At 36.7% G+C, this 24,129-nt stretch overlaps 1 protein-coding gene across 5 annotated transcripts in view; it reads right to left on the reverse strand.

The window, feature by feature from the left end:
* Positions 1-219: 219 nt before the first annotated feature.
* Positions 220-24,129, reverse strand: part of SACS (sacsin molecular chaperone) — a 33,572-nt gene continuing 9,662 nt past the window's right edge. Inside the window, exons 4-11 of one of the 5 annotated variants that reach the window (XM_039356164.1) lie at positions 22,915-23,000; positions 21,229-21,340; positions 20,587-20,733; positions 18,500-19,982; positions 17,194-17,285; positions 16,493-16,519; positions 14,842-14,961; positions 220-14,754 (exon numbers count right to left, since the gene is read on the reverse strand). In XM_039356164.1, coding sequence (XP_039212098.1) covers positions 3,404-14,754; positions 14,842-14,961; positions 16,493-16,519; positions 17,194-17,285; positions 18,500-19,982; positions 20,587-20,733; positions 21,229-21,340; positions 22,915-23,000 — 13,418 coding nt within the window. In that variant the 3' untranslated portion in view covers positions 220-3,403. Of the gene's footprint in view, positions 14,962-16,492; positions 16,520-17,193; positions 17,286-18,499; positions 19,983-20,586; positions 20,734-21,228; positions 21,341-22,914; positions 23,001-24,129 lie in introns of those variants that run through there. The other 4 variants (XM_039356145.1, XM_039356155.1, XM_039356172.1 and 1 more) reach the window with 4 other exon arrangements.

The raw sequence follows: 24,129 nt of genomic DNA on the forward strand, positions 1-24,129 counted from the left end.
AGAGGAACAGTGAGGCTCTTCCAGTGGACCATGCCTTGGCACTTGCCCTGGTCCCACCCCCTTCTGCCAGAGACCCTCAGATCTGTCCCACTCCTGCCCAGGCCCCCATAGGCACCCTTGACGTGAACGATGTAGAGCTGGCCACGCCCACCCAGTAAGTCACACCCACTCTATCCATGCCCACCCAGTAGGCCGCACCATCCTGGCCACACCCATTTGGCCCCGAGGACAACCGCAATGCTGATGCGGCTCTCAATTAAATTGAGTTTGACACCCCTGCAATATGGGGTCCTTATGGACTCACAGCTGTTGTTTAAGCAGAAGTGGCACTAAGGCCAGGAGACTTAATTCACAAATCCATTTGATACACCAATTATATTCCTATATCATGAGCCACTGTTCACAGTCACAGGTTAAATCACTACCCAGTTGCACCCCATTTGGGTTATTACAACATGCTCTACGTCCCTTTGAAGAACATTTGCCTGCTTCATCTGCTCCTGAATGTGGTATCGAATTTTGGGCACAGCACATGATGCCCATGCAATATTACTGCTACATGAGCTACACTGGTTTCCAGGCGCAATTCAAGATGTCAGTTGCATCTTTATAGCCCCATGTAGTCCAGGCCCAAGTTAATTGTGGGAATGCTTGCCTATAGTGACTTCTGCCTATCCCACCAGATTTGACAGTTTAGGCACACTTCAGGTCCCTTGTGTGAAGCAGTGTAATTTGATGGGACCAGGAGGCATGCTTTTTCTGCCTGTCTTCCTGTTGGACTTTCACAATACCCTAAAGACTTGGTTCTTCCTTCAAACACTGGGGCCTGGTATATGCGTTTTGCTTTTATGCTGATACAGATAAGTATGCCTCAACTATGTTTTCATAGATTGTTTCTGCTATTTTACACTGTGTGTATGTATACTCTTTTAGCTGCCTGGTTAAGAGGGATTGCTACATGAATTTGCTTGCTTGCATGCATGAAAGAATAAATGAACAGAAAACAAAAAACTTCACAAAAGTATGGGAGTCAAGGTGCTAAAATAAAGGGCAAATCCAAGATATGAACTCTTTTCTCAAAAGCAAGAGACATGGTAATTTTTCCTTCAGTGAATGTGTTCAAACAAATTGTTAAACAACCATCTGAATGTTTTAATCTGGGACCCTGCCCTGAGTGAAAGGTTGGATATGATAACCTAAATGATCCATTCCATCTTCAGCAGTTCTAATACAAAAGTTTCAACCTTGCAAAAGTGGTAAACATGGTTGAATATTTTTTCGGTTTGCTATCCTCACTAACCTACTTTCAATTTTTGGAAGCTCAAATTGACTCCCAAGCTTCTCGCTATGAGAGAATGAATTACAATCTTGTAATCATTTGGGAGGCCCTTTCCAGGACACTGAAAGCAATTTGGAAATTGCTATTTCCTTCTCACGAAAGCAAAACGACAAAATAATTAAAAATGTTCAGGTGGTGGGATGGACAGGTGTGTTCTTTCCTGAACACTACTGTAAAACAAATTATTTTAAAACCAACACACACAGCCTGAAGACTTTTTGAGTTTTATTATTAAATTTATTTTATGGCACTTAGCAGCAGAAATAATCACATGGCTTTGCAATCAAAGCCTTAAAGATTTCAAAGCCTAGAATTTGCTGAGCTATTTTTCCGAACACCTTTTTACATTTGTTTCAAGAGCTTCCATTTTTTTCTTCTGTATTGCAATTACATTTATTTTCTCTGTAATCATTTTTTTGTTTTGCAAATTACATTTTTTAAGTGAAATGATAGTTTCAGTGTACTAATCAGTGAAATTTACAACCATTATATAATGGAATACAGTACGAACTACAAGAAGTTTATTGGTACAACTTGTTTTACAAATATTTAATAATGTACATGGCATTATCAAAAGTATAACAATTTATAAAAGAAACAGTATGAACTAAAAAACTCAAATTTCTTTATGTGCCACTGTGTGAGACAAAATAAAAAAGCGTAATATTGCAGCACCATTTAAAATGTATTTTTAAAAAATACCCCACTGAATACCAAAATACTTTTAATTTTATATTATTTCTAATGGTGATTCATTAAAATAAATAAATAAAACACAAAGCTAAATCAAGGCAAGGTCTGAAAGATGGCTTGGTGTGCAGTTTTAAAAATTCGTACAGAAAGTGAAGTTTTTTGATATGTAATACACATGCAATTCTCATCCAACCAAAGACGTGAACATGTCAAAAGCACCTAAAGTTAATTATATGAAAAATATATTGTGTTGAAAAGTCAATAATTAATTAGGATTAAAATGATATGCAGTCCACGGTAACCTTTTCATGTAAAAATGCAGCAGAGGTATAACCATATTCCATTTGGAATAAAATGAATGTCCATAACAAACAAATGTATACAGATTATTCCAGCAGAAATTTTCTCCACAGATTTTTGAACTTCTTAAAAAAGAATAATATACTCAGTCTTCCATTAGTACACTGAAAATGACACCTCTTGGGAAAAAGTTGGATGAATACATACAAGCAAATTTTACCAACCATAATCCAAAGCAGTGTTTCTCAGTCTTGGCCACTTCCAGGTGTGTGGACTTCAAGTCCCAGAATTCCCCAGGCAGCAAGGGGAATTCTGGGAATTGAAGTCCACACATCTGAAAATGGTGATGGTTTAGAAACACTGGTCCAATGCTCTGGTTATATAAAGTGCACTTTAGCCGTGTTAATTGTGTACATATTTTACAGCTCAGTCTCCAACAAATCTTTAAATACATATTCTACTATACGCTAATAGGCTCAGATTTTTACAAAGTCTCTATATTCTTAACTTTGCATGCCTGAAGACAGAACATGGCATTCAGTGAAAGAGATAAAAGTTCTCATGGAAATGTTGCAAAGTAGCAGAGAATGGCACAACTTTTAGCAGGTAACGTTTTAATCATGATAAACTACAGAAAGATTCGGGACTGTTCGCCTGCCTAACGCTTCTCGGCTATAAAGCCAGCCTCTGCTGCTTTCTAGTAATGGACAGAGTCACTTATCCAAGTCTGCAGGACCACCTACTTTTGCCCTAATCAACACAGAATATATTACATTTACAATTTGCTAAAACCTGTGTATCCTCTGAAGTACAGTAACTACACAACTAAATCACATTTTATTCCATCATATTTAGTTAATTACTTCTTGCTTAACAAAAGTGAACTCAAATGTACTCTTATCACAGCTACAGCAATTACCTTCCATGGGGATAAACAAATGACTTCCATTCCTGTTAAACAAAAGCATCTGACTGAATACATGACATACCTACAATAACATGCCACCAAAAAGTAGCTTTTTAAAAAAAGGTGAAAAATATGGTGTGAATTCACCATATTTTTAACATCTCTCATATCTTCTGTTGTATAAAGTTTTCAAGTTTTATAATAATACACGCTGTACACTCCATTACTCTCATGGCAACTTCAGAAGTGAACCTGTCATTTGGAACCTGTGGGAAAGGAAGGAGGTCTGGATAGCGAGTTTTTAAGCTATCCACTCCATATGCTTCCAGTGTGTGGACATCATTTGTAAGACCTTCAAGCTGTTGGCTATATTCTTCAATTTTTTGTGCTAATGCAGTTGGTTTCACATCTTTATCTGACTTGCCCCTTACCGCATAATCAGCAGCAATCAGAGCTAATTTAGTAGATAAGTAACATTTAAAGCAGACCCATTCATTGGCATTTTTATGTAGATCATTTCTGGCAGCTGAAAAATTTGCTCTAGCTTGCCTCAACCATCTACGTGCTTCAACAGGATTTCCAACAGACTTGAACGTAGGTGGCATAAAAAATCGCTGTGAATATGAAGGCCCGGTAGAGGAATGACTTTTTTCTTTAGACTGCTGCCTTTCAGACTTGTGGCTTGTGGCTTCTTGATTCCACGAGGTATAAAACCTTTGAAATGAAAATTTGTCTGATTGAAATCGAGAAGTGGAGGATGAAAAAGTCCGCCTGGATGCCCTGTCTGTATTTTGATCGATAAACGCCTGCTTTTCTAGTCTATTAATCTCATTTTGTAAATGCTTGAAAACCTCATTGGCTATATCAAGGTTTTCTGCGTTTTTGTCTGGATGCCATTTAAGATAAAGCCTTCTTATAATCTTTTTCCTTTCAGATTCTGGAAGCTTCCAGGCTTGTTCTACCACTGATGTAACTTCCCTTAAAATTTCTGGTAGAGAATTTGCCTTTCCCTTTTTGGGAGAATGATGTTTAGAAGATGATGATGATGATTTATGACTCTCCCTGCCAGAAAAAAGAGGAGGAATTGTCCTTGGTCCATGTGCTGGAAACTCAGTAGGACTTGTTGGTGTTGATGGTGCACTGTCCTTGCTCTGAGAACTCTCATCAGGTCTTGAAAATTTGTATAAATCAAGGGAACTTACAATTTTGTATTCACTGTATCCAATGTCAATCTGATAAATCTTCCCCAAAAAACTGGAGTTTTCAGCATCTTCTCTTACTACTTCTTGCACTATTATAGCATATGTATATGTTGGATGGTAAGATCCATAGATATCACCCCCTTCAGCATCAACAAGATACCCAACATATTCACCTGGATAAAAAACATTCATTGGATCCATGAGAAGAGTATAATGGATTTCAGATGGAATAGGAGTACCAGGCATCGGTAGTTCAAGTTTGGATGGTTCTGAAGAGTCGTACTTTACACCTAAACTGTCGAGCTTTTCACTAATTCTGTAAATATCATTGCAGCCCAGCATTGCAATTAAGTAGGAAGTATCCGAAATTAGATTATCAGTTGCAGATTTCAGGGTCATTGCTAAAGCTAGAAGGAAATTTATGTCTTTGCTATCTGAATGCTGTATGTAGAGCAGTATTACTGCATTTCCATATCGCTTTAAAAAGGCGAATGTTTCACTTCTACTATGAGGAATGGGAGCAAAACCTTTAACTCTCAAGGTTGTTTGCAACTTCTCAAAACAAGAAACTTTCAAGCCTTCTCTTAAGGTCTTGCAAAGTTTTATGGCTTTTTCTTCATTGGCTAAAAATGCATTGTCATTTTCATGTTTCATAATTCTAGTAAGTCCTGTAATGAACTGTTCAGAAGACAACAGTAATTGAAGCCTGCCCTGAAGTGAACAGAGTGCTCCAAATTGACAAATTTTAGGCGATTCTTCATCCAACTGCTCTTCAAGTATACTACTGAGGAGGCGAGGTCTCAACTTCTGAGGAAACAGCATTATCAGCTTAGTGTGAAAACCATGGTCTTTGCCCAAGTAACACTGGCTAAGATCAACCAGCATTTGGACACCAATGTTTCCTTGTATTCTACTTTTATAATGTGGAGCATCATCAAAAACTAAGATGCTTGATTTTACCAATCTACCATCCTGGCTTGGAAGATAGAGAGCCAGTTCTCGCACATTCTCAAGGTCATTTCTAACTTTAACAGAATCATTTTGAAGGCTTTTAAAAAGGCCAGAAACAACCCGCTTAACAGTTCGCATTTCATTCGGGTCAAGCTGTTTTCCTTCAGAGTTCTTGAATATGCGACTCAAAACCTCCACATACTGCTTTGTTGAAATGACATCTTCAGTGCCTAGGTGTTTAAATAGTTGGTGGAAGGTACCAAGTTCTAAAGGTAGCTTGTATAGATAAGGTTTGAAGTCAGATTCATATTCCAGATTTACTACTACTTCCTCGGGTTTCAATAACTTCCAGCCTTCTTCAACCATCACAAAAGCAACTCCTCGAAGCTGAAACCGGAATTCCTTTTTCTCTGTACTAAGAAATTCATAGATGCTCCTTAGAACCTTAGCCCTTGTTTTTATCATATCTTCATCCAAAGTTGTTATATTGCATATATTTCTACAGTTATTTATAACTTTGTCTAAAGGAGGATCTAAGTTAACATTAAGCATTGTTAAAACCTGCTCAAGTTGTTCTTGTGGACCAAGACTGCTTCCTTCTTGTTCTCTGATACTTAAAGGTGTGGCTTTTTCTGGAAGTATAGGACATGAAGTCCAAAGAAGTTGCAAAACATCCGTTTGTTTGAATTTAGGGTTTACTTGGGCTCCACTAAATTTTATAAGAGGAAGCGTGCCATTAACTTCTTGATATTGTGGATGAAATCTAACAATTTCAGCAGGAGCACGTTCTGGACACAAGAAAGCAATTAAAGATAATTCTTTAAGGAAGTTTCCAGATAATAAATCAGTTCTTTCTTGAAATATATGGTGAAGGAGGACATCCACTGTATTCTGCAGAGTATCCTTGGTCCAATTTTCAGTGTTGGCTCTCATGCTGATCTCTTTAGCAAACTGCAATAACTGCTGTTGGGAAATAATGTACTTTAGTCCCATATTTCGAAGGAATGCTACCCATGATGTCAGAAAAGCAGCACGGTTTTTGGGTTTTGTGAGCTGTTCCAATTTTTTAAAGAAATCTTGAGGTATGAACAGTTTTTCAGGAAGCATAGCTTCAAAGACTTTTACAGTCCTGTCATAAAAATGTTTTGCAGGTTTTAGCCTATTACATGCATCATGAATTATCAAAAAGCTCTCTAACTTCTCAAACAGCTGCTCCTTTATTTCTGACGATTCTTCAATGCTAGAAAGCCTATTTTTCAAGTGAATCAAATGTTCTAGTTTTGCATCGTAAGACAGGCTTTCAATCTTTGGTAAAAGGTGCTTTAAATAAACTTCAAGATCATCTACTGGAACACAGTCTAGCACAGTGTACAAATCTTTTAAGTGGATTTTTTCTTCAAGGAAAGCAACTAAAGTTGTCTGTGTCCATTTATCCACTTCAATGGAGGGAATACTTCTTGTGAGTACATAGCATGCCCCACATTTTGATAAGCTAATGTATCGTCCACTGATAGATTTGTAGCATGGAAGGGACTTCAAAACTTTTATGTCATCTTCAGAAGTCAAATGATTTAGGTTGCAACTGAAATACATCAAGACGGCCTCAAAGTCATTTTCAGCTAAATTTTCTGTTTTAAACATTGAAGTTTGAATCATATAATGTATAGCTCTTAAAATGCTTGAAGGGTTATCTATATTTGCTGTATGTCCTGACAGTAGGGGAACTAGAGGATTGTCTTTGGAGCAAATTTTGTTCAAGGCAAGTTGAATACAACCGGTTTTCATCAAAGCATGGAAAACTTTATCAGTTTGGGAATTTGGGAAGAGAGCTATGTGCATAAGGCTGAGAGGAAGCAACACATCACAATCTGGTACAATGAGCTGATTAGAAGAGACAGTAAATTTTGTGCCTGGAAGCAATGTCCAATCCTTCAGGATCTCAATAACATTTTCAAATGTTGTTTTTTCCTCTTCCTGGTCATCTTTGTCATTTACAGATTCACCAATAAAATGCCATGAATTCTTAAGCCAGGATTCAGTTGCAAAGTTCTCTTTCCATCTCATACACCCTCTTGCTTTGTATTCTCTTGGCAACACAGACGACAATAAATCAGCAAAACTGGAGATATCAAATATTTTTGCTACATTGCAATTAAGTAAGATATTGCTGTACCGCAGGTAAAGTGTGTTCATAAACAAATCTTTACGAGATGGAATTAATTCATGGTAAGTTGTTAAGAACTTTGGGCGTTTTGAATCAAATACTTGCAACACACTATCAAGCGTAATGAGCAGAGGCAGTCCTTCAATCTGGATTACATTTTCTTCTGTGTCTTTAAAACAATAATCAACAAGAAGCTTTAGACTGTGGAAAAGTTTTAAATTTGTCTGTTGAAGACGACAGGGCAACTTTCCAATGTGGCAATTAGAATCCGGAGAGGAAAATGTCATCAAGAATGATCGAACATCAGCAGGAGTTACGTAGCTCACAGGAATATCAGCATCCACAAGACAGTGATAAAGATTTGCAGTTTCATCACAGCTGTAAATCAAGTTAAAGCCAATTTCTAAGAGAAGATGTTTGAGTCTGTACACATTTTCTGCTACAGTTTTACGAGTCGTGATGTTGTACTCTACATTTTTGAGGTGCTGCAGCTCGTCTTGTAACAAATTGTCAAAGAATGGCTTAGTTTTATTTGAGGTAGACATATTAACCCAAGTGATGATAATTGCAGAATGCAAATCAGAACCGTCAACATTTGGGGTTCGCACAACAGGTAGGAGACGTTTGGATTCCTCGTGAATACAGCTGTAAACTGCTTTCACTAAGCAATACCAATCCGGTTGCAAGTCAAGTCTATTAACTGGGAAGAATGATAGAAATTTTTTCAAAGTATCTTTCATAGTGTGCATAGACGTGTTTTGTAAAACTGACACAGTTGGATCAGTTCCCTGAAAGTAACGCTTTTTCAGCTGAATTAGAAGTTCAACATAGGCTGGTGCTATCAGTGCTGTCATTAAACTATTATTCCAGTCACTTCGGACACCAACTCCGTTGTCATCACGCCACAGGTTTCGCCTGGCAGAATCCAGAGCAAAGTGTCCATTCACATGAAAAGGAAGCCCAGTTTCTAAAGACAAAGGTAAGAAACAAAATGCCCGATGTGGTTTTTTATAATTGTGGGTAATACATGCTGCAACTCCCCCTCGAGGGAAAAGCGTAATGTCCTCGTTCTTATGTGCTGATACCACACTCTTTGAAACTTTGTCAATGGCTGAGAAACCTGACCTATTGCAAATCAACCAAGTTGTAAGGTTTCCTTCAGAGTCTTCTGTATCCATAGTGTACGTGATCTGCTGCACAGGTATCTCACTCAGCTGTTTCTTCTTCGTTACACTGTCAATTACAGAAGCATGGAACTGCTTTCGTTTCAATCTATCTCCATCGGTTACTTTGCCAGTTACAGAATATAACACATTAAGGGCTCCTGTTGTTTTCTCTATTTCACAAATAGAAATTTTTTCCATGTGATTCAAAAACATCAGAAGTTCTGCACCATCTGTACGCAGCTTATCTAGAAGATTTTGTACCATCCTGTCAGAGCACGGGACAGAAGAAATTTCAGAAACTTTTGCCATGTCTCCATTTCTAAGTGGAAACCTAAACATTGTGCAGTTGTCTAGTTTAAAATGGTCTCCTAAATAAAGATCCAACACATCAGAGAACTGGGTTCTGAAATCAGCATCCAAGTCCCGAAACATGCGTCCAGGACTAATTGATGTTGCCCCTGGAGCGTATCTCGCATGAGGATCAAAGATACAAAGAATATCATTTCCAGAAATGAAAGATGGACAATCAGTTATATGATACACAGAATTGAACCCTATTCCATATTGACCGGTTTTACATGGATTGCCTTCTTTAGTGCCTTTACCAAGATTCTGAATCCCTCTAACATCATCTTCAGTAAATGGCTGGTTGTTGAAGACACACAATGCCGGACCCTGAAGAGGTGACCATTTCTCATCAAATATTCTATCGACTGGGTGCTGCCGAGGATCAAACACAAAGCAGACTTCCGTAGCTTTTGCATCATCGGCATTCTGAAGGAGCTCTTTCAGCATTTCTTTCTCGGATGGATATGCATTAAGAATACTTTTAATTCTGCTGGTCAATTTTTCTTTCTGGCCAAACTCAGTTCCAGGAGCAGTGAAGCAGATATTTGATGCATACCGTTCTAAGGCTTTGTGCCGTTTAGGTATTGTCCCAAGCTTTACTGCTACTTCTCTAGGAATGTCCGCATGGCAATATTTTACAGATGTATCTTTCATTTTTATCCAAGGACAGTCATTGTAGCACAAAGAATTGGCTGGTAGAAGGGCAAGGCGAGTATCTGGTAACAAAATTTCTCCATACTTTTTTTCACAGAATTCCTGCTTCTTCTCTCTAATAAGACCCCATATTCCTTCACTGATGATTCTCCTACAAAGTTGAAAATTTGCTTCTGTGAGTGGATTATCTCCTCTTTCCTGATTAATCACTTCAAGAACTAGAGCAAAATCTTCAACCATAAAAGCATGACGTACTCCTACACTTTCAAAGAGCTCACGAAAATTATTTCTGTATTTATTAGGCAGCTGGTGAAGATGTGGTGCTGCCTCAAAATTAAGATGAAAAGCTACCTTGGTGGAGTCAACATAACCATTTTCAACCAGAATGAAACTGTAATTTTTCAATTCTTCAACAATGGTTGTTTTTGTGGTTCCATTCTGTAGTAGTGCTTCATGGAGATATTTATAGCAAGCATTAGTGATATTTTCCTGATACAAAGTAATTCCATCAAAACATTTTGTAACTTCCTTTAATTGTTTTATAACCATAGACACTGTTGGTTTCTTAAGCAATCCTAAAAATTCTTTGACAGCCAAGGAAATAGTCCCACATCCTTTAAAAGAATAGGAATTTTCATTAAGAATGGGTTTTAGTAGACAAAGTATGTCTTGGTAATCAACTGTGTAAAGGTCCATTGCAGAAAACATTGTTTCGGGCTCAAAATCAGAGCCCTTCCATTGTAAGGAAAAGCCTACAGGTTTTGTGAGAAACGGGAGAAATGGTATTGTTTGAAATTTTACTGCAAAATCTTTAGCTCTTGGATCTTTGTTTTTAAGTTTTTCATCTATGAGGTTTAATAGTATACTGGTTCTGAGGCATGCTGAAGCATGATCAGTCCTGTTGATTTCTGCTACAGAATCTGCACGTTCTAACAAGTCTTCCCATAAAATATCATCTTTAGCCATGCCTAACTGAATTAATTTGACCAGAATTACTGGGTTAAGGTAATCTTGGCTAGTTCCATGAGGAAACCTTCCATCTTCTTTAACATAAAGCTTTGCAACTCGACCTTCAGGATAGATCAATCTGGAAGGTACCACCAGAGGATGTTCAATCAGAGAACAAGGAATGCATGGAGTAATACAAAGTATTTCTGAGAACTCACTAATTTTCTCATTCAGTACATAATGCATTAAAGGATCACGAAGTTCTGCCTCTATTTCTTGAATATTTGGAAAAAATACCTCAGAAAAAAATTGTTTCTCTGAAAAGGTATTCTCTAATAACACTTGCTTGCACCCTGCTTCTTCAAAGCCTGTTTTAACCCAAGAAGGAAGATCCACAGCACAAAGATTCTTTGAACCTGTTTTTTTAAGATATTTCAGAAAAATCTTGAAAGCTGCAGTTCCTATGTCTGGACGTTTCAACAATGAATCATCCAAGAACCTGACATTCTTTACTGATACCCAAGATGAGCCATCGGAGAACACACTGATTCCTTCTTTGCCTTTTGGGTGGGCTATTTCTTCATAAAATCCCTGACATATAACTGAAAAATCATCATGCACTGAATCAGGATCAGGCCACACTGCAAAGCAACTGTAATCTTCTAGCTCACCAGTTATAGCCATATTGCGTAAAACCACCACAGCTTCCAAATAGGCCTTTACTATAACATGCCGCATAAATACAGCGTTCCATCTTCCTTTTGTGTCAGTTTTCCATATTTCTTTTCGATTTGAGGTAATGGCAAAGGAACCATTGATATGAACAGGTAGACCTGTTTTAATTCGAAGAGGTAAATAGCAAAATACTTCTCCTAAGTTGCAGAAATTGGATTTCACTTTCCATTTTTGATCCTGTCTTTCACACAGCATAACTCCTACTGAACCACATGGGACAAGTCCTAATCGTCGTCCACTTTCATGTAATGAGAATTTTAAGGCCTCTCCAGTGTCCATACAAGCACACAGAAGCCATGTGGTAGAATCTACTGTTTTTTGCGGCAGTTCATCAGGGGGCCTTTTGGTTTGTCCAGTTTTAGCCATTTCAAAGAACGAAACAGTTTCGTCTTCTGGCCCTCTAAAAACCGGGGAATGCAAATCAACAATACGTCTAAATACATGGTGAAATTCTTCTACGGTTATTTGTAATATGCATGAAGACTTTGGCAATTCGGTGGGAAGTTTTTTTGTGCTGCTACTGCAAGTTTTCATGAGTTTAGCAGCTTCCTTTAGAACGCTTGTAAAGGGTGTAGTAATTGCTTTGGACTGACATAGATTTTTTTTAATAGTCACAGTATCTTGAGCTACCTCAGGATTGGCTTCTTCAGCTTTCAAATATTTCAAAATCATTGAGTTTACACACTGAGTAAAGATGATCAGCCTATGCCCACAAATGCTAAACTCGTCCACAAGAGAATAAATATCTGCAGTATTGTAACAAGTAGTGCTGACCTCACTTACTTTAGCTTCCTGCTGAGTTCTAAAGGATAGTCTGAAAAGGGTCCCTTTATAACTGTAAGGCTCCTCCACAGTCAAAGGTAGCTGACAATCAAATACACCTATGAATGGCTTAAACTGATTAGGAAACTTTCTAAGTCTCTTTTGTTGTTTTTTCCAATTTATCTTGATCCCAGGATTAGATTTATCTCGTATATGTTTACTGAGATGATTGATGTTTGGATCAAACATGATCATAAATTCTCTGCTCATGATGATAGGAATGTCAGTGATATGATAAACAGAATTAAATCCCAAACCAAACTTTCCAACTTTGTCAATCTCTGCTCTTTTTAGAGACTCACCTAATCGTGTTATATTTAGAAAATCTGAGTCTGAAAATTCAGAATTGTTGAAAGACCACAAAGCTGGTCCATGACAAGCTGCCATTCCTGGATCCAAAAGATTTTCTCTTATGTCATTATTTCTCCTCATGTCAATCAAAAAATTGCACTCTGTTGCATCAGCATCATCGGCATTCTGAAGCAGCTCTTTGAAGATATCAGACACCGAAGGGTATTCCTCCAAAATGTTTTTAATTCTTACTGTGAGGGGTTCTCTTTGGCCCGATTGTTCAAACCCCATATTTTCTGGATTAATCAATCTAGTACTGAGACATGGCACATTTAACCATTCTGCAGTTTTCATGGGAATATCTTCATGAACTAAAATTATTGGCTCCATAGCATCATCAAGCAAATCATTTAAGTCATCCACTTTGATATCACAGTAGCAGCATTCATGGATTGGCTTCATCGCAAGTTTAAAAGGTTTTTTGCTACAATATAGAGGAACAGGTGTATTTAAACTGGCTGGAATCTGGCTACTGTACAACCATCTTATAATATTCAACATAATATGAAGATTTTGCTTACTCTTTTCTTCAGTAAGAGACTGTTCGCTTTTGAGATATATTTTTTGAATTACCATGGAGACATGATCTGGAGTCAGTTCTTCAACTGACCCACAACTGATGAACAACTGATGGAACTTAGCCATGGTTTTTGGCACACTATGAAGATATGGTTGGAGATCAAGATTGGGTGGTGATTTTATTACTGCTTGCGATAGTGAGCAAAATGTTTTACCAGTCCAGACCCAGGGAAATTTCAAGGCCTTAAAAGCTTCTTTTCCCTCACTTAAATGATCGTGCATAAAACCATAAATCTCAAGTAAGATTTGCTGAAACTGATAGTAATCTTCATCACTAAATTTCTTGGAACTGTGCCAGTCCACTACTACTTTAAAGTGTTTTAACACTGACTTTATATTAGGCTTGATGGTAATCCCTAGTGCTTTTTCAATACTAGGTTGGACATTTTCTACAAGGGGAACAGAAGAACCTATTAAAGTTGCTTGGGATATATCACACATTTCTGGTGGTGAACACAAATAGCAATGATCACCTTTCCAAATTAATGAACTTGGGTAATTTGGAGGCCGTTGTTTGCAAGCTGGAACCCATTTAATTTTTTTCAGTGCAGCTTTTGTTTCAAGTGAATGCAGTAGTGAGCGTCTGTTCAAAATCATTAACAAAGTTTTGGCTTTTTGTGTCAGTGCATCCTGACATGTACTAGCACAGTCCTTCAACTTCTCTATTTTATGGGCTACACCTAAGATATCTTTCTCTTCTAAACTGTTCTCAGATTTTAGGCCTATTAATCTCAAAGCATGTAGAATATCTGGAGAAGTTTTAAAAGCTGTAGGGGGGAAACAAAGCTCTTCTTCCCCATAAAACAGATCTTGTAATACTTCCACCTCATGATCAAAAAGTTCACTGGCAGACACCAATTTTTCTTCTGAAATTTTAATAAATTTTAATGGTTTCAACCAATCCAGCACCTCTGCATTTTCATTTTTGAGGAAAGTCAAATTTCCTAGAATCCATAGCATAATTTGTGTTGCTTCCTTGGTAGAATAAAAATCATTCTGTACATCTTTTAAAATAAATTTTATGCAGTCAGTGGTTTTCAACTGTTCTGCTTTCAGTATGTTTACTAAACGAATGGTGGCTTCATCACTGCTGTCAACCAGTGAAACAGAGAATTTTATATCTGGGGGAAGTTTGGCATTGTGATGCAGTACCTTACAACCTTTCAGAGCAGTAAAAGCACTATCTTCATCAAGTGGTTGTTCAATTTTCCTAAATATTATTAGCTCATTAATGACTCTCTTCTCTTTTTCAGTAACATCAGTTAAACTAGCAAGAAAGCTTCTAAGTGCATTTTTGTGTGACATGGGCAATGCGGTAACCTGATTTACCAACTTCTGTAAAGGAAGTTTTTCTGCTATCTGTAAAACTATATGTGGAGATGGAGCATGTATATATTTCTTTAAAAGTGGATGTTGTATAGAGGGGTCAAGTTTCTTAACAATGATCCCATCAAGTTGCTCAATTATCTCAGGTAAAAATTCCGGAAGCTGCTTTTCAGATCCATCATCCAGAATAATTGGCGATGGAGCCCTTAATCGTATAAGATCCACTGCATCTTCTTCATCTAGTAATGTCTTCGGAATAAGTGGCAGATCTTCAAATAGAGACAAATCTTCAGAGAAATGTATATACAAATTCTTCCATACCATTTTCAGCCATGAAACAGGTGGACAATTCTTACCAGAAGTAGGAAACCATTGCACTGTAATCTCTGAACTGGGCCATAAAGTATTCATAACTTCTTTGATGAGCCGTGCAAATCGTTCAGGATTTAGAAGCTGCAACTGAGTGCACTGTCTTCCTGAAATGAAACAAACAAAAAAAGTTAAGTCATACTGAAAACTAATCTGGAAATCTTTTAGGAAAAGTAAATCAAAACAAAAGCAAAGAACATGGTTTCTTTGTGGTGTTTTTTCACCCCACAAAAAAAAGCAAACAAATGACAAAAACAGCACCCAGGTAGCCTTCTAATGCTATACTAGGCAAAAGTATACTATCCAATTATATCTTGCATGCTAGAAACCCAAGAGAGATCAGTAGCTATTGTTACCCACAAAATGACATGTAATATAATGTACTTGGCTCTAACAAAACACTCATGCTCCTTTTTCATCAAACAGATCACTTGCTTTTCAGTCATGTATCTTTTCATAGCATGAAAAATGTCAACTACTGGCATATACAGAGTCTTGATGCCATCACAATTCATTCTATTTTGTTCATGTTAACAGACAACAGAGTGTGTAAGATACCTTTACTGTCACTGCACTTTTCAAGTTTTTATTGTTCTTATTTGATCAGCCTATTTTGTTCTTACATTAATCTGGAAAGTTTAACAGAGTGCTGAGTTTAAATAATGGAATTCTATTAATGTTTATTTAGATATGTATATCAATAATACACCCTAATTAGGATGTCTTCCATTCACAGCGGAACTAAGGTCCAGCAAAGAATGGAGTCTCTCCTCTAAGTAATTCAGAGATGTCCATATGATATTGTGATTATTTTGATATACTTGTACTTATATACTTGTTATACTTGTACAGTTATTAAATCCAAGCAAGTAAACAAACAACTCTACCATGATTTTCAATATAATGCTTAAAAATTTGATAAATGCTATAAATTGGTGATTCATACTGTGGTAAACTTTGAATTTTCATTTTACCAAAACTAAAAAATTATGCAGATATATTTTTAATGCAAATGTAAATTTCAAAATGAAAGAATTGTAAACAGCAATGTCAAATCTATTGATAACTAATTTTTAAGTGCCAGATTTAAATCATTCATAAGGGCTGTCGTAAATAAAATCATGTTACTTTTTACACTATTGACATCTAAATGTCAAGATAGCATATTTCCTACAGAACCTGAAATGTATATGACAAATATTACACACATACATGTTTTACTTTTTATTTAGTTTCATCTGCATCTCTTCTAAAAATTAAGATGAAATCTTCAATTTTATTAGCTCAATATTTACCCATCTTACAAAATCCAAGTACATTCAAAAACAATTATTCCAATTTTGCTATTATGAATGTACATAAAACAAAGATTTTGCTCATCATGGATGTACATAAAATATGGATCATATATTTAATAATGCAATTTTGAACACTATTATAAGCATAACAAATTAATGGTATCATTAATTATTTTTCAAATATGTTTTAAGTAGAGTTAGTCAATTAAATTTGAAAAGCATAAGTCAACCAGCATGGAAACTGTTATGAATCTGACATTCGATATGAGCAGAATATTCAGTAAACCAACACACACAAGTGTTAGATTTCAATTCAGCAGCCATTCAGACAACTTCCTACCTTTAACTCCCCAGAGAAGCTGTTGGGCTAAAATACAATAAAATGCATTTTCAGGAAAGAAAAAAGGTTCATTTGCTATTTGGAGTTATAATAATGGCATATACTGATTGTGGGATCTAACGGTTCTGAAGTGCCAAACAAATCCAAGTAAGTAGCATTCAATCCATATACTATTTTGGTATTATGGAAATCTGATGTATTTGGGGATTCCTTGTTCCTGCAATATATGAAATTGTACGAACCAGAACAAATACGGTAAGTGTCCAAACAATGCTAATAATCAGAGCCTTTCAATTTCTGTATCAAGAACACAATCAGCACTTTTGTTACGGGACCATCAGAACTATAAATCTAAATAGGTAATTTAAATAGATTATATAACCTTTCTTTCTGTTCAATTGCACTTTATATTGTTCTACCATTAATCAATTCATTTTGTGATTTCTGTCACCCTCTCTCTCAAGTTGGTTTCATTTTTACAGAGCATGTTTCTCATTTCATTTTAAGCCAATTATATTGCTATCATGAATTAGAACAGTTGATTATCAAGTGATGTGGCTACATAAAGCGATTTCTTTTTAATTACATTCCTTTGTGAGTTTTATGCACCATTCTCTGTAACCTAATCACTTGACACTACTTGTGCTTCAGTTCATTGCAGGTTTTTTTTTATTTAATCTACAAGATAAAGATATATTTACCTCTACTTTTCGAAGCTTCTTTTAAAGCAGCTAACATTTGAGGCTTCAGGTTATCAGCAAGTAATCTTCCTTCAAGACCTGGGAAGAGGGACCTAGTAAGTCATTAAAAACAGAGTATTGATCATCTTGATATTTTATATTATTCATGTAATAATATAGGGATTTTTTCCATAGAATCTGAGTGAATAAAAGGTTTTGTTCCTTTTCACAAAATCTGTCAATGAATTCTCTCAATGAACCAGATACTTTTCAGCCTCCATAAACTTCTTCTAGTTAACTCCATTTCTAAGTATATTTTTACAGAAAATATGGATATCACTTACCGCTATTTTCTTCTTCATTTTTTTTTCAATTTCCCAATACCACCTACATATTTGGGAAGGACCCGACGGGCTCCCATAAAAATACCAACTAGCCCTTACCCTACATACCTTTTTCAAGATCAGCCAAAGATGGTTCTAAATGCACTAAGATAAGTCACAACCTGGCCTGTAGTTCAAAGACGACAGGATTACATTCCATCCAATAGCTTCATACAAAGTACTAATTTGTGATTTCTTGGTACAGAATTATACCATTTGTCAAATGATGAAAAAGATAAGGAGTAGATACTACGAAAAATATATTTGTTTTTATTATGTAAAAAATATTTCGGGAGCTAATTAAAATAATAACTTGTGTGCAGCAAGATGGGACTTACTACTTCCATCTAAGCCAAAGCTCTTATAAAAATCAATCTCTTCTCTACTGCAGGTACAAGTAACACTTGGGGCTGGTGGGCCTCTTGAAGGAATCTGGCAGGCTTTCTCCTCAGTCTGCAAAATCAAATTATGCTGCTAAAGGCAGATTGAACTATTAAACGTTATAATTAAATACAGGTAGTCCTCAACTTACAATTCATTTAGTGATCATTCTAAGTTACAACTGCACTGACAAAAGTGACTTATGATTATTTTTCACACTTACGATTGTTTCAGCATCCCCATGGTCATATGATCAAAATTCAGATGAATAGCAACTGACTCATAGTTATGACGGTTGCAGTGTCCTGGGATCATGTAATCACCTTTTGCGGCCTTCCGACAAGCAAGGCCAATGGAGAAGCCAGATTCACTTAACTCTATCATTAACTTAACAATTGCAGTGATTCACTTAACAACTGTGGCAAGAAAGGTCATTAAATGAGGCAAAATTCACTTAAAAATTGTCTCAATTAGCAACAGAAATTTTGGGCTCAGGATTGCCTGTAGTACTATCAGTATTTCAATGAAACTCTCATTAACAGAGTTTATAAAACAGGTTATACCTTGGATAAGTTTCTGAAGTGATATAAACTGCATCCTGAGCTGATGTTGATGAAGAGAATGAAATAAAATCCCCATTTTGTAATGGTAGAAGCTCCAATCCAATAAGTTCACCATAATTTCCGTCCCCAAGCACAAACTCTAGAATGCAAAGTTTTTCATTAGCAGATCCTTTATGCCCAGATTTTCTTAACACGTGTCGTACTGTTCCCGGAGTCACTTTCTTGATAGGTTTTATACCGGAAATCATAAGATTGACTGCATTACCAATATTGTCTGGCACTTTAGCAACCTCTTTTCCTGAGTCCTGAAGATAGTTTAACACAGCTTGGGTACATTCCAAGCTCTCATCCATTTCTGAAAAATATACCTCTTCCACCTTTACCCAATTGCCACTGATGGAATAAATAACATTGTGCTGGAATAACTTTTTCAGAAGAGGTTCTATAATTGGCTGCCAATGAACCTTTGTTGTATTTTTTTGTGGCCACAACTTGTAAATTAGCTCAGCTGTCAAAGGAAAATCTGAATTTGTTTCTGTTTCCATTTGCTTAATGGCTTCCAATATCAAAGTTGCATAGGCTTCAGGGGCCACATTGGCTACAAGAAGTTCATTCCACAAGGCTGCTGGATCTCGCCACTGATCAAGTTCTCGCCATTTTATACTTCTTCTGTTGTCTGTAAGGCCAAAAAACCCACTAACATGAACTGGCAAGCCAGTCTTACTTTCCTCACCAGGAGGTAATGGAAGAAAACAAAATGCACTTCCCAATAACTGGGCCTCAGCTCCTTTTTCTTCTCCACTGCTTGATAAAGACATGGCTATACCGATAGTTGGAATATATTTCAAGTCATCAGCCAAGCAGTCCAATTCACTACATATTCCTCGTCCTCCGACACTATTACATACCAACCAAGATGTCTTTTGTGCATCTTTAATGCTCTCATCTTCTAAAACGATGTTTACATGGTATGTGACACATGTTATACTATTACTTGGAATGCCTTTACAATACTGGTTTATTGCACTTCCCAAAATTTTAATAGAGTTGGGTCTTTCATGCTTCAAAGCCTTGTTTTCACTCGCTGTAACTCTAAAAATAAGCCGCTCAGTTCCATCAGTTTCTCTAACATGTAAGGAGACATCTTGCACGCTTTTAAGGAATAAAAGAATTGTGTCAGCATCCGCTCTGAATGAATCAAACAATTCTAGAATTTTATCCTTATTGTATAGATTGCTACTCAGCTGGGAAGGCTGCTGGCGAAGAGGGAAACGAAAGAATGTGCCAGGGAAGTGTCCATTTTTGAAGGTTTCTTTTGTGCTTCCAAACACACCAATAAATGGTGCAAATTGGTCTGTTAGTTCACTGATTTCTTTGATGTCATCTTTCAGGTTCCAACACTGGCCTGACTCAGAAGGTCCAAAAAGTTTTTGATGAGGATCCAACATTCCAATTTGGTCACCACTGAATATACTAGGAACATCTACAAGATAAAACCAGAAATATGTACTTTGATGTCTGCATTAAGTACAAAAATAAACATTTTGAAGACTTTTCTTTTCTTCCTTCCTTATCCAACACACCTTCCCCACTTTCTATTCCCCCCCCCCAAAAAAAACCGCTCTGTGAGGTGAATTGGACTGAGCAAGTGACTGGCCCAAGGTCACCAAACTAGCTGTGATAGCTAAGGCAGGACTTGAATTCCTAGTCTCTTGTTTTCTATGCCTGGTGCCTTAACCAGTAGACCAGACTGGCTCTAACACTATTAAGAACCATAAAAATGACAAAACAATTCAGAACCCATATCCCGCTCTCCCTTTTTTAAATTATGTGCCACAATTAGCAACCATACAGATAGCTTTTCTTCATGAAGATCTATTCCTAATCTGGTCTCTCAGGTCTTCCAATGGTCTAGACATCTTGCAATCTCATTTTATTTCAAAGAGATCTTCTGATGGACATCTTTTTCCTATTAAATTCATGTAAAAACAAACTTATTTTTTTTAAAACAGAGCAAATCCCAGTGCATACAGAGATAATATGCCTTAATGTTAATTCTAAAGTATTCAAAACATAATTGCAAATACCAGTAATGTGGTAAACTGAATTAAAACCAATTCCAAATCTCCCCACTTTGAGCGGATCATCTTTCTTTCTGCTCCTTGCTATCTCTTGAATGCCATGCCAGTCCTCAGGAGTGAAAACAGCATTGTTGTAAACATAAAGTGCAGGACCTAGAGGTGAAAAAGCAATATAAAATCAAAACTGTTATCTTACCAGATAAAATTGGCATACAATTTTGACAAGATGTGAAAGTAAATTTTGCAATGGCAAGAGTTACTTTGAGCTCCTGCCTGCTAATAAAAACCCAACATAAGATTCTTCCATCAGACCAGAAATGGGGTTAGAAGAAATATAACTAACTCTTTGCGTACATCTCAAAGGGAATTATAATGCAATTGTATATGAGTTTCTGTTTCAATATTACTACCTTTCACAAATAAAGGCAATTATACGTGTCGCAGAATAAAGTTGCAGGATCCAATCTGGGTTAGTCACCGGAACCAGAGGTTTTGTCTTCCGAGTTTTTGGATTTGTGCCAGAACCCATCCTCAAGGAACTTTTCTTACTAACTTTATATGGGCACACATGGAATTTTACAGTTTGTTATGATGTTGCAAGGAAACTGTAATTCAGACATGAAAATAAAGCTCAAAAAAATATCTTACCCTGGTACTGAGCCATGTCTTTAGACCAGAGGCTCTCTGTTCCATATTGAGTTTCATCATAAAGAAACCTAACTTCTGTGGCCTCAGCATCTTCTGCATTCTGAATTAATTCCTGGAAATAGAATGGAACAAATATTAAAATATTCTAATTCATATTAACCCAACGCTCAGTTAATTAGAATTAGTGACAGTTGTGACACAGGGATAAAGGTGAAGAAGGAATGTTGCAAAACACAGTTACACTAAAATTATATTAAAGTTACAAATAGGTATCTCTTGTCAAAGGTGGTGATGACACACTTGGAAAAATAGTTCAGCTCAGATAAAAGATTGGGGGATTAATTTTTTTTGTTTGCAGTTGGAAATGCAAAGCAGTTTGTAAATTTTAAAAAGTTAGTCCTTTATCTCAATCTTGTAATCTAAAAGTTATAAAAGGGAAGGGAACGCACAGGAAAAAGAAAGCAAAAATATTCAGGCACACAATCATGAATGACAGAAGAATTATAAAATTGAAAGGTCAGTTAGATTGCTGAATCAAACTCCATACTCCATAATCTGAATTAAAATAATCACAACATATATTTATCCATTAGGGCTAAGTGAAGTATTTAGAGGGGTGCTTTAAAAAGCAACCACCGAACATCCTTCCTCCCCCCCCCCAAAAAAGCCCCATTTTCTTGAATACTTACCACAGATAGTGTTTTTCAAACTTGGCAACAAGCCAACTGGCTGGGGAATTCTGGGAATCCACACATCTTAAAGTTGCCAAGTTAAAAAATACACTGGTCTACATACGTGAGGGCTTCCCTTCATCCTCTGAAGATACACATACATGAACAAAAAACTTTTCAACCAAGATTGCTGCCAAGGCAAAATAGGTTTGGACAGATACTTTGGTCACTCTGGATAATTGGTTCTGCTACTAAACTGATCTTACTGCTAGAAAATATTCTACAATTTCAAACTGGAATTTGCTTTCCTATAATTTAAACTGCTGTATCCTGCCCTTTAGGATGACAAATAACAAGTTTTGGCTATTCAGTAAGAATCAGTTTAAGGATATTAATCTGTTAATTAACCACAACTTTATATAAATCTTTAGATAAGAGAAAACCTTATGGAAGGTCAATGCTGACACTGTCTTTCTCTTCTCTCTTTGCCATAAATTGGATCAAATATTTTCTTATCAGCACTTAATTCTTCTGCTTCTTAAAATATTTAGGCGTGGAAAAAGGCTGTTTATACTTTTCCTTCATAGTTCTGTTTCTATATTTAAATTAAATATTCAAATAAAACAATATCCTTCACATGACAAATCAGTAAGTTACAATTTTAGATCTGCAAATTGCTATTTCTGTGGGGAAAATATATTTATAAATCTATCTGGGATACACAGTTTCATTTGGGGTCTGCTTGTGCGCAGTTAGTTAATTTGCTCTGCTATCATGATATACCATGATTTATCAAGATGGAAAAGACAGGAATAAGTCTCACGTTCCCCGTTTCTTTTAGCATTGTTGCTAATTTTTTTAACTACCATCTAGAATTCTAAACCTAACATCCTTTAGTCTATGCTCATTTCATTACAATTTCTTGGAAACAGTAGAAAGGGTGAACTGACAAACAACATTACATAACTAACAAAACAACAACTTAATATTAGATAAGTACAATACTTTTAATTACCTTAAGAATTTGCCCTCCTTCTGGGTACCTTCTTAAAATATCTTTAAGGAAATCAACAAGTGGAGGAGTGGTTTGTCCAAAGCGACCTAAATCGAAGAAATAAAACTGGTGTTTACTCCTGCAATTGAAAACATTGGGAAATACACTTTTCATTGCAGAATTGGTTTCAAATGTTTACAGGAAGAATCCCTATAACAGTTTAATTGCACTTACCAGAAGCTGTTCTGCAAATAGGCAGGTTAAAAATCAAGTCAATAGTAATCACAACCAGAGAATTAAAACAAAATGTATAAACCAAAGTGAGAAAGACATAAAACTTTAAATCCCAAATCTAGTTTCATATTATGAGGATCCTTAACAACATGAGTGTTCTTGTAGCTCTCATGAAAATATATGCTCAGGAAAGCTACAAGATCCTTGTTGTTGTTAGCTGCGAAGTTGTGCCCAACCTATTGCAACCCCATGGACAACATTCCTCCAGGCCTTCCTGTCCTCTGCCATCTTCTGGAGTCCATTTAACAAGATCCTTAGATGGTCCCTACGTGTTCCTTAGCTCTCATAAGCTCTCCCTGGGTCAGTAGAATCAAGCACTGATACAATGCAGGAACAGCATCCTGAATCAAAGCCAAGTAAATAAAAGGCCTCACCTTAGTTTTTCATATTGCTCTAGAGCAGGGGTTCTCAACCTTTTTAATGCCGCGACCCCCAACCGGTCGTAAGTCGAGGACTACTCAACCGGTCGTAAGTCGATGACTACTCAACTGGTGCAGCACCGTTTGCAGAATGGGACTTTTGGCGGGCTCAGTAGGGCAGAGACAGCCTGGACAATTCCTATTGGCTTTTGAAAGCCAATAGAATTAGATACTATTCAAGAGGGTCTATTCTATTGGCTTTCAAAAGCCAATAGAATAAAAGGGAGTAGCACAGCTAAGGAAAAGGGGGAAAAAATGGCGGACTGCGTTGTTTGGTGACCCCCATGAAATGGTCGTTCGACCCCAAATGGGGTCCCGACCCCCAGGTTGAGAACCACTGCTCTAGAGGCACTGCTATATCAGATGTATTCTGGGAATTTAAAAAAAAACTACCAAACCCAGATACATTTTAAAAAGCAAAGCCAGTGCAAACATCTCCCCAGAGAAATCTGATTTTGAAATCTGTACAAAAATAGTACATAGTAACATCTGAACTCATTACAGAAAGCGACAGCCTATAAAT

This window comes from Crotalus tigris, unplaced genomic scaffold, assembly GCF_016545835.1.
Source record: "Crotalus tigris isolate CLP2741 ecotype Arizona unplaced genomic scaffold, ASM1654583v1 scf7180000017573.2180621, whole genome shotgun sequence".
Taxonomy (NCBI): Eukaryota; Metazoa; Chordata; class Lepidosauria; order Squamata; family Viperidae; genus Crotalus; species Crotalus tigris.